At 49.6% G+C, this 14,160-nt stretch overlaps 2 protein-coding genes across 2 annotated transcripts in view; both read right to left on the bottom strand.

Annotated features, from left to right (window-relative positions):
• rce1a (Ras converting CAAX endopeptidase 1a) overlaps window positions 1–14,160 on the bottom strand; it is a 325,304-nt gene that overhangs the window by 132,073 nt on the left and 179,071 nt on the right. The gene's annotated exons all lie outside the window — the stretch shown is intronic.
• The window catches only part of frmd8 (FERM domain containing 8), a 48,089-nt gene that overhangs the window by 32,571 nt on the left and 1,358 nt on the right, over window positions 1–14,160 (bottom strand). Inside the window, exons 2-4 of the mRNA XM_078200938.1 lie at window positions 12,579–12,746; window positions 6,324–6,425; window positions 1,072–1,130 (exon numbers count right to left, since the gene is read on the bottom strand). Of these exons, the coding sequence (XP_078057064.1) occupies window positions 1,072–1,130; window positions 6,324–6,425; window positions 12,579–12,746 (329 nt within the window). The remainder of the gene's footprint in view (window positions 1–1,071; window positions 1,131–6,323; window positions 6,426–12,578; window positions 12,747–14,160) is intronic.

The following is a 14,160-nucleotide window of genomic DNA, read 5'->3' as shown; positions in this document are numbered from 1 at the left end:
TCCTGGAATGGCAGGACTGACATATAAAGAGAGACTGGATCGACTGGGGCTTGTACTCACTGGAATTCAGAAGAATGAGAGGGGATCTCATAGAAACATCTAAAATCCTGATGGGACAGGACAGACTAGATGCAGAAAGAATGTCCCCAATGTTGGGGAGGTCCAGACCGAGGGGTCACAGTCTAAGAATAAGGGGTAAGCCATTCTGGACTGAGATGGGGAAGAACTTCTTCACTCGGAGTTCTGAACCTGTGGAATTCTCTACCACAGAAAGTTGTTGGGGGCGGTTGGTTAGGGGCGGCACGGTGGCACAGTGGGTTAGCACTGCTGCCTCACAGCACCAGGGACCCAGGTTCAATTCCAGCCTCGGGTCACTGCCCGCGCGGAGTCTGCACATTCTCCCCGTGTCTGCGTGGGTTTCCTCCGGGTGCTCCGGTTTTCTCCCAAAGTCCAAAGATGTGCGGGTTAGGTTAATTGGCCATGCTAAATTGACCCTAGTTTCAGGGGGACTAGCTAGGGCAAATACATGGGGTTAAGGGGTAATGGGGATAGGGCCTGGGTGGGATTGTGGTCGGTGCAGACTCGATGGGCCGAATGGCCTCCTTCTGCACTGTAGGATTCTTGATTTTATGACCTGGGTTACCTCGCATGGCGACACATTGGGTTTCCTCCGGGTGCTCCGGTTTCCTCCCACTGTCCAAAGATGTGCGGGTTAGGTGGATTAGCAGGGTAAATATGTGGGGTTATGGATAGGGCCTGGGTGGGGTTGTGGTCAGTGCAGGCTCGATGGGCCGAATGGCCTCCTTCTGCACTGTAGGGATTCTATGAATTTATGTCCAAGAGGGAGCTGGACGTGACCCTTGCGGCCAAAGGGATCAAGGTGGGAATGGAGAGAAAGTGGGAGTGGGATACTGAAAGTGCATGATCAACCATGATCATATAGAATGGTGGTGCAGGCTCGAAGGGACGAATGGCCTCCTCCTGCCCCTATTTTCTATGGAGAATTCAGCTGATTAATAAGTTACCGGATGCGCACTTGGTGTCACAGCAACCAGTTGGGTCAGAACCCACCTGTAACTCCTTGCCTTTTGGAAAGAACACATTCTTCCGAAACTGCAACGATGGTTCATCTGTCAGAGATCGAGATATCGTTAGGATAGGAAGCAAAAGAGCGACGTACACATTTCCCATTCACCCAGGTGGCCCCCTTAGTGTCCTCGGATGTGTAGGTTAGGTGGATTGGCCGTGCTAAATTGTCCCTTAGTGTCCAAAGATGTGTAGGTTAGGTGGATTGGCCGTGCTAAATTGTCCCTTAGTGTCCAAAGATGTGCAGGTTAGGTGGATTGGCCGTGCTAAATTGTCCCTTAGTGTCCAAAGATGTGGAGGTTAGGTGGATTGGCCATGCTAAATTGTCCCTTAGTGTCCAAAGATGTGCAGGTTAGGTGGATTGGCCATGCTAACTTGTCCCTTAGTGTTCAAAGATGTGTAGGTTAGGTGGATTGGCCGTGCTAAATTGTCCCTTAGTGTCCAAAGATGTGCAGGTTAGGTGGATTGGCCGTGCTAAATTGCCCCTTAGTGTTCAAAGATGTGCGGGTTAGGTGGATTGGCCGTGCTAAATTGTCCGTTAGTGTCCAAAGATGTGCAGGTGAGGTGGATTGGCCGTGCTAAATTGCCCCTTAGTGTCCAAAGATGTGCAGGTGAGGTGGATTGGCCGTGCTAAATTGCCCCTAAGTGTCCACCTTAATGACATTTTCCACCCACGAGGAGAAGTATATCGATGGGCCCCTTGCAATGCCAAGGTACACATGGCTATGGACCAAGTGCTGGAAAATGGGATTAGAATAGTTGGGTGCTTTGTCTTTGACTGGCGCAGACCCGATGGGCCGAAGGGCCTTTTACTTTTTTTAAAAATTCATCCGTGGGACATGGGCGTCGCTGGCTGGACAGCGTTTACTGCCCATCCCTAGTTGCCCTTGTCCAGAGGCAGTTGAGAGTCATAGAGGTTTACAGCATGGAAACAGGACCTTCGGCCCAACTTCTTCAAGTCGCCCCTTTTTTTTCAAACCCCTAAGCTAGTCCCAATTGCCCGCATTTGTCCCATATCCCTCTATACCCATCGTACCCAGGTAACTGTCCAAATGCTTTTTAAAAGACAAAATTGTACCCGCCTCTACTACTACCTCTGGCAGCTTGTTCTAGACACTCACCACCCTCTGTGTGAAAAAAATTGCCCCTCTGGACACTTTTGTATCTCTCCCCTCTCACCTTAAACCTGTGCCCTCTAGTTTTAGACTCCCCTACCTTTGGGAAAAGTTATCGACCACCTAGCTGATCTATGCCCCAATCACATGGCTGTGGCTCTGGAGTCACATGTAGGCCAGACCGGGGCAAGGACAACAGATTTCTTTCCCTAAAGGGAACCAGATAGGTTTTTCCCACAATGGCTCATCAGTAGATTCTTAATTCCAGATATTTTTTATTGAATTCAAATTCCACCATCTGCCGTGGCGGGATTCGAACCCAGGTCCCCCAGAACATTAGCCGAGTTTCTGGATTAATAGTCTAGCGATAATACCACTGGGCCATCGCCTCTGTGCTGTAGACCTCTATGATCCTATTTAACCATGGGGGGCAAAACCCAGTGATGAGCCGAGCCGTTCTCCAATGTCCACACACCCAGTAAGGTGGGGGTTACCTTCCAGCCACGTACGATAGCCAATGCCTTCCCTTCTGAGCACAAGGGTGCCAATGCCAATCTCAGCGCTCACCCGGCTCGAGTTCAGGCACCGCTGCTTAGGCTATCAAACCGAGCACGTCACCTAGGGCGCAACACTAACTGGGGCAAATCATTCTTTCTATCTTCTTCTGTTACAATCATTCGCAGGCTTGGAATAAGATCAAGTTGTTGCTTCAGTGTGGTTTCACTCACCTCAGTGGCCTTTCCCTTCCCCCATCATTCAGTAGCTAGTCTCGTCTATGTTGCAATTGGTCTCAGTGCCCTTGGGTTAAGGAATGTGGGGTGGAGGAAGGGAAAGAGTTACTGTCCAGTGTGACCTGTTGTAAGTGGAGGCAATTAGACTCTGGTCAGGAACTAACTAGAGACATAGGTGGATTGTCCAAAGACGTGTAGGTTGGGTGGATTGGCCATGCTAAATTGCTCCTTAGTGTCCAAAGATGTGTAGGTTAGGTGGATTGGCCATGCTAAATTATCCCTTAGTGTCCAAAGATGTGCAGGTTAGGTGGATTGGCCATGCTAAATTGCCCCTTGGTGTCCAAAGATGTGCAGGTTAGGTGGATTGGCCATGCTAAATTATCCCTTAGTGTTCAAAGATGTGCAGGTTAGGTGGATTGGCCGTGCTAAATTGTCCCTTAGTGTCCAAAGATGTGTAGGTTAGGTGGATTGGCCGTGCTAAATTGTCCCTTAGTGTCCAAAGATGTGCAGGTTAGGTGGATTGGCCGTGCTAAATTGTCCCTTAGTGTCCAAAGATGTGGAGGTTAGGTGGATTGGCCATGCTAAATTGTCCCTTAGTGTCCAAAGATGTGCAGGTTAGGTGGATTGGCCATGCTAACTTGTCCCTTAGTGTTCAAAGATGTGTAGGTTAGGTGGATTGGCCGTGCTAAATTGTCCCTTAGTGTCCAAAGATGTGCAGGTTAGGTGGATTGGCCGTGCTAAATTGCCCCTTAGTGTTCAAAGATGTGCGGGTTAGGTGGATTGGCCGTGCTAAATTGTCCGTTAGTGTCCAAAGATGTGCAGGTGAGGTGGATTGGCCGTGCTAAATTGCCCCTTAGTGTCCAAAGATGTGCAGGTGAGGTGGATTGGCCGTGCTAAATTGCCCCTAAGTGTCCACCTTAATGACATTTTCCACCCACGAGGAGAAGTATATCGATGGGCCCCTTGCAATGCCAAGGTACACATGGCTATGGACCAAGTGCTGGAAAATGGGATTAGAATAGTTGGGTGCTTTGTCTTTGACTGGCGCAGACCCGATGGGCCGAAGGGCCTTTTACTTTTTTTAAAAATTCATCCGTGGGACATGGGCGTCGCTGGCTGGACAGCTTTTACTGCCCATCCCTAGTTGCCCTTGTCCAGAGGCAGTTGAGAGTCATAGAGGTTTACAGCATGGAAACAGGACCTTCGGCCCAACTTCTTCAAGTCGCCCCTTTTTTTTCAAACCCCTAAGCTAGTCCCAATTGCCCGCATTTGTCCCATATCCCTCTATACCCATCGTACCCAGGTAACTGTCCAAATGCTTTTTAAAAGACAAAATTGTACCCGCCTCTACTACTACCTCTGGCAGCTTGTTCTAGACACTCACCACCCTCTGTGTGAAAAAAATTGCCCCTCTGGACACTTTTGTATCTCTCCCCTCTCACCTTAAACCTGTGCCCTCTAGTTTTAGACTCCCCTACCTTTGGGAAAAGTTATCGACCACCTAGCTGATCTATGCCCCAATCACATGGCTGTGGCTCTGGAGTCACATGTAGGCCAGACCGGGGCAAGGACAACAGATTTCTTTCCCTAAAGGGAACCAGATAGGTTTTTCCCACAATGGCTCATCAGTAGATTCTTAATTCCAGATATTTTTTATTGAATTCAAATTCCACCATCTGCCGTGGCGGGATTCGAACCCAGGTCCCCCAGAACATTAGCCGAGTTTCTGGATTAATAGTCTAGCGATAATACCACTGGGCCATCGCCTCTGTGCTGTAGACCTCTATGATCCTATTTAACCATGGGGGGCAAAACCCAGTGATGAGCCGAGCCGTTCTCCAATGTCCACACACCCAGTAAGGTGGGGGTTACCTTCCAGCCACGTACGATAGCCAATGCCTTCCCTTCTGAGCACAAGGGTGCCAATGCCAATCTCAGCGCTCACCCGGCTCGAGTTCAGGCACCGCTGCTTAGGCTATCAAACCGAGCACGTCACCTAGGGCGCAACACTAACTGGGGCAAATCATTCTTTCTATCTTCTTCTGTTACAATCATTCGCAGGCTTGGAATAAGATCAAGTTGTTGCTTCAGTGTGGTTTCACTCACCTCAGTGGCCTTTCCCTTCCCCCATCATTCAGTAGCTAGTCTCGTCTATGTTGCAATTGGTCTCAGTGCCCTTGGGTTAAGGAATGTGGGGTGGAGGAAGGGAAAGAGTTACTGTCCAGTGTGACCTGTTGTAAGTGGAGGCAATTAGACTCTGGTCAGGAACTAACTAGAGACATAGGTGGATTGTCCAAAGACGTGTAGGTTGGGTGGATTGGCCATGCTAAATTGCTCCTTAGTGTCCAAAGATGTGTAGGTTAGGTGGATTGGCCATGCTAAATTATCCCTTAGTGTCCAAAGATGTGCAGGTTAGGTGGATTGGCCATGCTAAATTGCCCCTTGGTGTCCAAAGATGTGCAGGTTAGGTGGATTGGCCATGCTAAATTATCCCTTAGTGTTCAAAGATGTGCAGGTTAGGTGGATTGGCCATGCTAAATTGCCCCTTAGTGTCCAAAGATGTGCAGGTTAGGTGGATTGGCCATGCTAAATTATCCCTTAGTGTTCAAAGATGTGCAGGTTAGGTGGATTGGCCATGCTAAATTATCCCTTAGTGTCCAAAGATGTGCAGGTTAGGTGGATTGGCCATGCTAAATTATCCCTTAGTGTTCAAAGATGTGCAGGTTAGGTGGATTGGCCATGCTAAATTATCCCTTAGTGTCCAAAGATGTGCAGGTTAGGTGGATTGGCCATGCTAAATTGCCCCTTAGTGTCAGGGGGATTAGCAGGGTAAATTGTGGGGTTATGGGGATAGGGTGGGATTGTTGTCGATGCTCGATAGGCTGAATGGCCTCATTCTACATTGTACGAATTCTATGATTCTATTCTCCAGGGTTAGTGAAGCATACTATTGAGTGGCACAGTGGGTTAGCGCTGCTGCCTCTGCCCCAGGGACCCGGGTTAAATTCCCGGCTTGGGTCACTGACTGTGCGGAGTCTGCACGTTCTCCCCGTGTCTGCGTGGGTTTCCTCCGGGTCGCTCCGGTTTCCTCCCACAGTCCGAAAGACGTGCTGGTTAGGGTGCTAAATTCTCCCTCAGTGTAACCCGAACAGGCGCCGGAGTGTGGCGACTAGGGGATTTCCACAGTAACTTCCTTGCAGTGTTAATGTAAGCCTTACTCGTGACACTAATAAATAAACTTTTTAAGCTATTGGTGAGTGGGGCGAGATGACAATGGGCTCCGGGGGACGATGGGAGTGTAGGATACGGGGAGCGGTAACCGCCCGATGCTCACTGTCACCGCCGGCACCTCGGAATTCTCACCAAAACTGCCGACCGGTGCGGCACCTACCGTGAACAATGTCATCGACAGGGCACTTGGTGAAGCGGTAGAGGAGATCTGGCCACTGCCTGCACAGCTTGTACGGGAGGTGTTTCGGTTTAAGCTGCAGCTCTGCAAATAAAGCAAAAACATGACAGAGAAACTAGAAGCAGGAGGAGGCCATTCGGCCCTTTGCTCCACCAATCATCACCATCATTTTGATCATGACTGATCATCCAATTCAATATCCTGATCCCCCCACCCTTTCCCCCCCACATATCCCTCGATCCCTTTAGCCCCAAGAGCGATACCTAATTCCTTCTTGAAATCACACAACGTTTTGGCCTCAACTACTTTCTGTGGGAGTGAATTCCACCCACTCTCTGGGTGAAGAAATTTCTCCTCACCTCAGTCCCAAAAGGACTTTATCCTCAAACTATGATCTTTAATTCTGGACTCCTCCCACCATCCCCGGGTTGGATTCCAGCCTTGGGTCACTGTCTGTGTGGAGTTTGCACGTTCTCCCCGTGTCTGCGTGGGTTTCCTCCGGGTGCCTCCCACGTTCTGAAAGACGTGCTGGTTAGGGGGCATTGACCCGAACAGGCCCCAGACTGTGGCGACTAGGGGAATTTTCACAGTAACTTCATTGCAGTGTTAATGTAAGCCTTACTTATGACTCATAAATAAATCGGGAACATTCTTTCTGAATACACCCTGTCTAACCCTGTTAGAATTTTATAAGTTTCTATGAGATCCCCTCTCACTCTTCTGAACTGCAGTGAATATAATCCTAACCCACTTAGTCTCTCCTCATATGACAGACCTGCCATCCCAGGAATCAGCCTGGTAAACCTTCGCTGTGCTCCCTCGATAGCAAGGACATCCTTCCTCAGACAAGGACACCAAAACTGCGCACAATACTCCAGGTGTGGCCTCACCAACATCCTATACAATTGCAGCAAAACATCCCTATCCCTACACTCAAATCCTCTCGCTGTGAAGGCCAACATACCATTCGCCTTCTTTACTGCCTGCTGTACCTGCGCGCTTACTCTCAGCGACTGATGCACGAGGACACCAAGGTCTCGCTGAGTATCCGCCTCTCCCAATTTATACCCATTCAAGCAACAATCTGGCTTCCTCCTATTGCTACTGAAGTGAATGTCAGATAGGGGAATGTTGTGCGGAGGATGGTGAACAGAGAAAATGCTTAAACGTTCTTCCCCCATCGAATCCCTACAGTGCAGAAGGAGACCGTTCGGCCCATTGGGTCTGCATCGAACACAATCCCACCCAGGCCCTATCCCCATAACCCCATGCATTTATCCTAGCTAGTCCCCCTGACACTAAGGGGTAATTTAGCATGGCCGATCCACCTAACCTGCACACCTTTCGGACTGTGGGAGGAAACTGGAGCACCCGGAGGAAACCCTCGCAGACATGGGGAGAACGTGCAGACTCCGCATAGACAGTGACCCAAGCCGGGAATCGTACCCGGGTCCTTGTTGCTGTGAGGCAGCAGTGCTAACCACCGTGCCGACCTAATCCACCCCCTGTGGAGAGTTTGATTTGATTTATTGTCACATGTATTAGCACGCAGCGAAAAGTATTGTTTCTTGCGCACCATACAAAGCATACCGTTCAAAGAGAAGGAAAGGAGAGAGTGCAGAATGTAGTGTTACAGTCATAGCTAGGGTGTAGAGAAAGATCAACTTCGTGCGAGGTAGGTCCACTCAAAAGTCTGACGGCAGCAGGGAAGAAGCTGTTCTTGAGTCGGTCGGTACGTGACCTCAGACTTTTGTATCTTTTTCCCGACGGAAGAAGGTGGAAGAGGGAATGTCCGGGGTGCGTGGGGGTCCTTAATTATGCTGGCTGCTTTTCCCGAGGCAGCAGGAAGTGTAGACAGAGTCAATGGATGGGAGGCTGGTTTGCGTGATGGATTGGGCTACATTCACGACCTTTTGTAGTTCCTTGCGGCCTTGGGCAGAGCAGGAGCCCATACCAAGCTGTGATACAACCAGAAAGAATGCTTTCTATGGTGCATCTGTAAAAGTTGGCGAGAGTCGTAGCTGACATGCCAAATTTCCTTAGTCTTCTGAGAAAGTAGAGGCGTTGGTGGGGCTTTCTTAACTATAGTGTCGGCATGGGGGGGGGACCAGGACGGGTGATCTGGACACCTAAAAACCTGAAGCTCTCGACCCTTTCTACTTCGTCCCCGTTGTCGTGGACAGGGGCATGTTCTCCTCTACGCTTCCTGAAGTCGATGACAATCTGCCTTCCTCTCTTTGCTGCCGAGGCGAATGTCAGATAGGGGAATGTTACGCGGGGGACGGCGAACAGAGAGAAGGCTTAAATGTTCTCCTCTCGAAATCCGTCCCAGACGCGCCCCCCCCCCCCCCCCCCCCCAGCCTGAAAGAGCTGCTCCCCTCGGACGAATATCTTGCCGTCTCGCTTACAAATGGATTGGATGTACTTTAATCCGACTAATGGAGAGACGCAACCACAGACACAGGAAAATGAATTCTCGAGTTACTGGGGCAATGTCTTTTTGGCGCCTGTCTCACAATGAATTCTAAAGAAGGGGACACAATACAGCCATTGTGCGCAGCCAAGTCCGTGGTATTTAAGTGCCGTGGGCGTAGTCATTTGGACACTCAAGTCCTGAAGGTGGTGTTATGCAAGAAACTCACTGTGGAACATATGTTATACACAGAGCAAGGCTGGAGGACAGCCTTCCTCACATTTATTTCTCCCCCCTCCCCCTTGCTCTGGGATAATACTTCCATTCACATTTCAGATGACTCAGTGGTCCAGACAATGAACTTTAATTCTTTTTGTGTGCGCGGGGTTACAGTCACCGGTACACAAGGCAGGAATCCTGAGCCAGCGACACCACAGAAAAACAGCAAGGCCATGAATGACTCACTGCTGGAGTTACTGGAGGGCCTTGTCTGAGACATCAGAACCCCCTGTTGTCGAAAGCCCACAGGAAGGGACTGGGTTACTGTGTCACCCCAAGGATGAATCACAGAGTTAGGTCATGTTTCTGGGCAATGGTGTGGCAGAACCTGGCTGCACGGTGCGAGACAGTCGGTGCGTACAAGTCCTAGAGGCACAAAGTACAGACTGTCTGCCCAAACCAAACTGCGTCAACTTTTTAGGCGTCCAGATCACCGACCACCTCTCCTGGTCCCTCTTCACCAACGCTATAGTTAAGAAAGTCAGCTAACGCCTCTACTTTCGTAAAAGCCGAAGGAAATTTGGCACGTTGGCTACGACTCTCACCAACTTTTACAGATGCGCCACAGAAAGCATCCTTTCTGGTTGTATCACAGCTTGGTATGGGCTCCTGCTCTGCCCAAGACCGCAAGGGACTACAAAGGGTTGTGAAACGTGGACCAGTCCATCACGCAAGCCACCCTCAAGGGGCGGCACGGTGGCACAGTGGGTTAGCGTCACTGCCTCACAGCGCCAGGGACCCCGGTTCGATTCCCGACTTGAGTCACTGTCTGTGTGGAGTTTGCACGTTCTCCCTGTGTCTGCGTGGGTTTCCTCCGGGTGCTCCGGTTTCCTCCCACAGTCCAAAAATGTGCGGGTGAGGTGGATTGGCCGTACAAAACTGACCCTCGTGTCAGGGGGACTAGCTAGGGTAAATGCGTCGGGTTGCGGGAATAGGGCCTGGGCGGGATTGTTGTCAGTACAGACTCGATAGGCCGAATGGCCTCCTTCTGTACTGTAAGGATTCTACGATTCCATTCTATGATTCTTTCCGGATGTATCACAGCTTGGTATGACTCCTGCTCTGCCCAAGACCACAAGAAACTGCACAGAGTTGTGAATGTAGCCCAATCCATCACGCAAACCAGCCTCCCATCCATTGACTCTGTCTACACTTCCCGCTGCCTCGGGAAAAGCAGCCAGCATAGTCAAGGACCCCATGCACCCCGGACATTCTCTCTTCCAACTTCTTCCGTCGGGTAAAAGATACAAAAGTCTGAGGTCACGTACCAACTGACTCAAGAACAGCTTCTTCCCTGCTGCTGTCAGACTTTTGAATGGACCTACCTCACATTACATAGAAACATAGAAAAACTACAGCACAAAACAGGCCCTTCGGCCCCACAAGTTGTGCCGAACATATCCCTACCTTTTAGGCCTACCTATAACCCTCCATCCTATTCAGTCCCATGTACTCATCCAGGAGTCTCTTAAAAGACCCTATTGAGTTTGCCTCCACCACCACTGACGGCAGCCGATTCCACTCGCCCACCACCCTCTGTGTGGAAAAACTTCCCCCTAACATTTCCCCTACCCCCCAGCACCTTAAACCTGTGTCCTCTCGTAGCAGCCATTTTCACCCTGGGAAAAAGCCTCAGAGTCCACCCGATCTATGCCTCTCAACATCTTATATACCTCTCAACATCTTATATACCTCTATTAGGTCTCCTGTCATCCTACGTCTCTCCAAGGAGAAAAGACTGAGCTCCCTCAGCCTATCCTCATAAGACATGCCACTCAATCCAGGCAACATCCTTGTAAATCGCCTCTGCACCCTTTCAATCTTTTCCACATCCCTCCTGTAATGAGGCGACCAGAACTGAGCACAGTACTCCAAGTGGGGTCTGACGAGTGTCTTATATAGCTGCATCATTATCCCCAGACTCCGAAACTCAATCCCTCGATTGATAAAGGCCAGCACACCATACGCCTTCTTAACCACCTCCTCCACCTGCGGGGCCAATTTTAGAGTCCTATGGACCCAGACCCCAAGGTCCTTCTGATCCTCTACAGTACTAAGAATCTTTCCCTTTATATTGTACTCCTTCATCCCATTTGACCTGCCAAAATGGACCACTACGCATTTATCTGGGTTGAAGTCCATCTGCCTCTTCTCCGCCCAGTCTTGTATCCTATCTATGTCCCTCTGTAACTTCTGACATCCCTCCAGACTATCAAGATGGCGGCATTTCTGGGTTAGGTGTCACAAAATGGTGGCCAACCCTCCAGGATTGGCCTGAGGTCTCCAGGAGATCATAAGACATAGGAGCAGAATTAGGCCACTCGGCCCATCAAGTCTGCTCCGCCATTCAATCATGGCTGATATTTTTCTCATCCCCATTCTCCTGCCTTTTCCCCATAACCCCTGATCCCCTTATTAATCAAGAACCTATCTATCTCTGTCTTAAAGACACTCAATGACCCGGCCTCCACAGCCTTCTGCGGCAAAGCGTTCCACAGATTCACCACTCTCTGGCTGAAGAAATTCCTCCTCATCTCTGTTTTAAAGGATCGTCCCTTTAGCCTGAGGTTGTGCCCTCTGGTTCTAGTTTTTCCTACTCGTGGAAATATCCTCTTCACGTCCACTCTATCCAGGCCTCGCAGTATCCTGTAAGTTTCAATAAGATGCCCCCTCATCCTTCTAAACTCCAACGAGTACAGACCCAGAGTCCTCAACCGTTCCTCATACGCCAAGCTCTTCATTCCAGGGATCATTCTTGTGAACCTCCTCTGGACCCTTTCCAAGGCCAGCACATCCTTCCTTAGATATGGGGCCCAAAACTGCTCACAATACTCCAAATGGGGTCTGACTAGAGCCTTATACAGCCTCAGAAGTACATCCCTGCTCTTGTATTCTGGTAAGAGGTCTCACAACACCAGGTTAAAGTCCAACAGGTTTATTTGGAATCACTTTCGGAGCACTGCTCCTTCATCAGGTGAGTGGAGAGGTAGGTTTCACAAACACGGCAGATATAGACAGAGACACAATTGCAAGATAATAGTTGGAACGCGAGTCTTAACAGGTAATCAAGTCTTTACAGGTACAGACAGTGCGAGTGGAGAGAGGGATAATCACAGGTTAAAGAGGTGTGAATTGTCTCAAGCCGGGACTGTCAGTAGAATTTTGCAAGCCCAGGACAAATGGTGGGGACCCATTATCTTGCAATTGTGTCTGTGTCGATATATGCAGTGTTTGTGAAACCTACCTCTCCACTCACCTGATGGAGGAGCAGCGCCCCGAAAGCTTGTGATTCCAAATAAACCTGTTGGACTTTAACCTGGTGTTGTGAGACTTCTTACTGTGCCCCACCCCAGTCCAACGCCGGCATCTCCACATCACGGCTTGTATTCTAGCCCATCCTTCCTCAGATACGTGCCTCCCCAATTATGCTGTTCAAATCCCCTCCGGCATATTTTATGGCGAATGAGTTGACTTGTGTATAAATGGAGAAGGGCGCCCCGATACCCGCCCCAGCCTCCAGGGCCCAAAGCGACGCAGGCACTCACCCAGGAATGGAGAGATGAGCCACAACGCAAAAATGTCCTGAGCCTCATCAGGTAACTGCAGCGCTTCCCGAACGGTCCGGCTGAGTTCCCCCGCCGTGAGGGTCGACAGACTCTCCACAGATATCTGAATAACGGAGTTATTCACCAGGTAAACGAGTACTTCGAGGTCTGGGGCCAGGAGAGGGTTGAAGAAGAAAAAAATAGCAGAAAAAATAAAGTTAACCGAAGAACAGATACACTTTGCCGAGGGACAGTCACCGCGCCCACAAAAACAGCAGGAATTTGGACAAATCTTATTTCTGCACAAGAAGCAAAATCTTTTAAAAATAAAATCTGATTGCAACAAAACCTTGATTAATTGGGCCAGTGGGCTGACGAATGGCAGATGGAGTTTAATTTAGAGAAATGCGAGGTGATGCATTTTGGTAGATTGAACCAGGGCAGGACTTACTCAGTTAATGGTAGGGCGTCGGGGAGAGTTACAGAACAAAGAGATCGAGGGGTACACGTTCATAGCTCCTCGAAAGTGGAGTCACAGGTGGACAGAGTGGTGAAGGCGGCATTCGGCATGCTTGGTTTCATTGGTCAGAACATTGAATACAGGAGTTGGGACGTCTTGTTGAAGTTGTACAAGACATTGGTACGGCCACACTTGGAATACTGTGTGCAATTCTGGTCACCCTATTATAGAAAGGATATTATTAAACTAGAAAGAGTGCAGAAAAGATTTACTTGGATGCTACCGGGACTTGATGGTTTGAGTTATAAAGAGAGGCTGGATAGAATCATAGAAACCCTACAGTACAGAAAGAGGCCATTCAGCCCATCGGGTCTGCACCAACCACAATCCCACCCAGGCCCTACCCCCATATCCCTACATATTTACCCACTAATCCCTCTAACCTACGCATCTCAGGACACGAAGGGCAATTTTTAGCATGGCCAATCAATCTAACCTGCACATCTTTGGACTGTGGGAGGAAACCGGAGCACCCGGAGGAAACTCAAGCAGACACGAGGAGAATGTGCAAACTCCACACAGACAGTGACCCAAGCCGGGAATCGAACCCAGGTCCCTGGAGCTGTGAAGCAGTAGTGCTAACCACTGTGCTGCCGTGCCCCGCTATGACGCGTGATAGACTGGGACTTTTTTCTCTGGAACGTAGAAGGCTGAGGGGTTATGGAGGTCTATAAAATAATGAGGGACACAGATCAGCAAGATAGTCAATATCTTTTCCCAAAGGTAGGGGAGTCTAAAACTAGAGGGCATAGGTTTAAGGTGAGAGGGGAGAGATACAAAAGTGTCCAGAGGGGCAATTTCTTCACAGAGGGTGGTGAGTGTCTGGAATGAGCTGCCAGAGGTAGTAGTAGAGGCGGGTACAATTTTGTCTTTTAAAAAGCATTTGGACAGTTACATGGGTGAGATGGGTACAGAGGGATATGGGCTAAATACGGGCAATTGGGACAAACTTAGGGGTTTTTAAAAAAGGGGTGGTATGGACAAGTTGGGCCGAAGGGCCTGTTTCCATGCTGTAAACCTCAATGACTCTCTGACTCAAAGCAAATTACTGCGGATGCTGGA

The sequence above is a fragment of the Mustelus asterias genome, chromosome 33 (assembly GCF_964213995.1).
Source record: "Mustelus asterias chromosome 33, sMusAst1.hap1.1, whole genome shotgun sequence".
Classification (NCBI taxonomy): Eukaryota; Metazoa; Chordata; class Chondrichthyes; order Carcharhiniformes; family Triakidae; genus Mustelus; species Mustelus asterias.
Note: the sequence above shows the minus strand (reverse complement) of the source record. Positions and strands in the feature narration are given on the sequence as shown.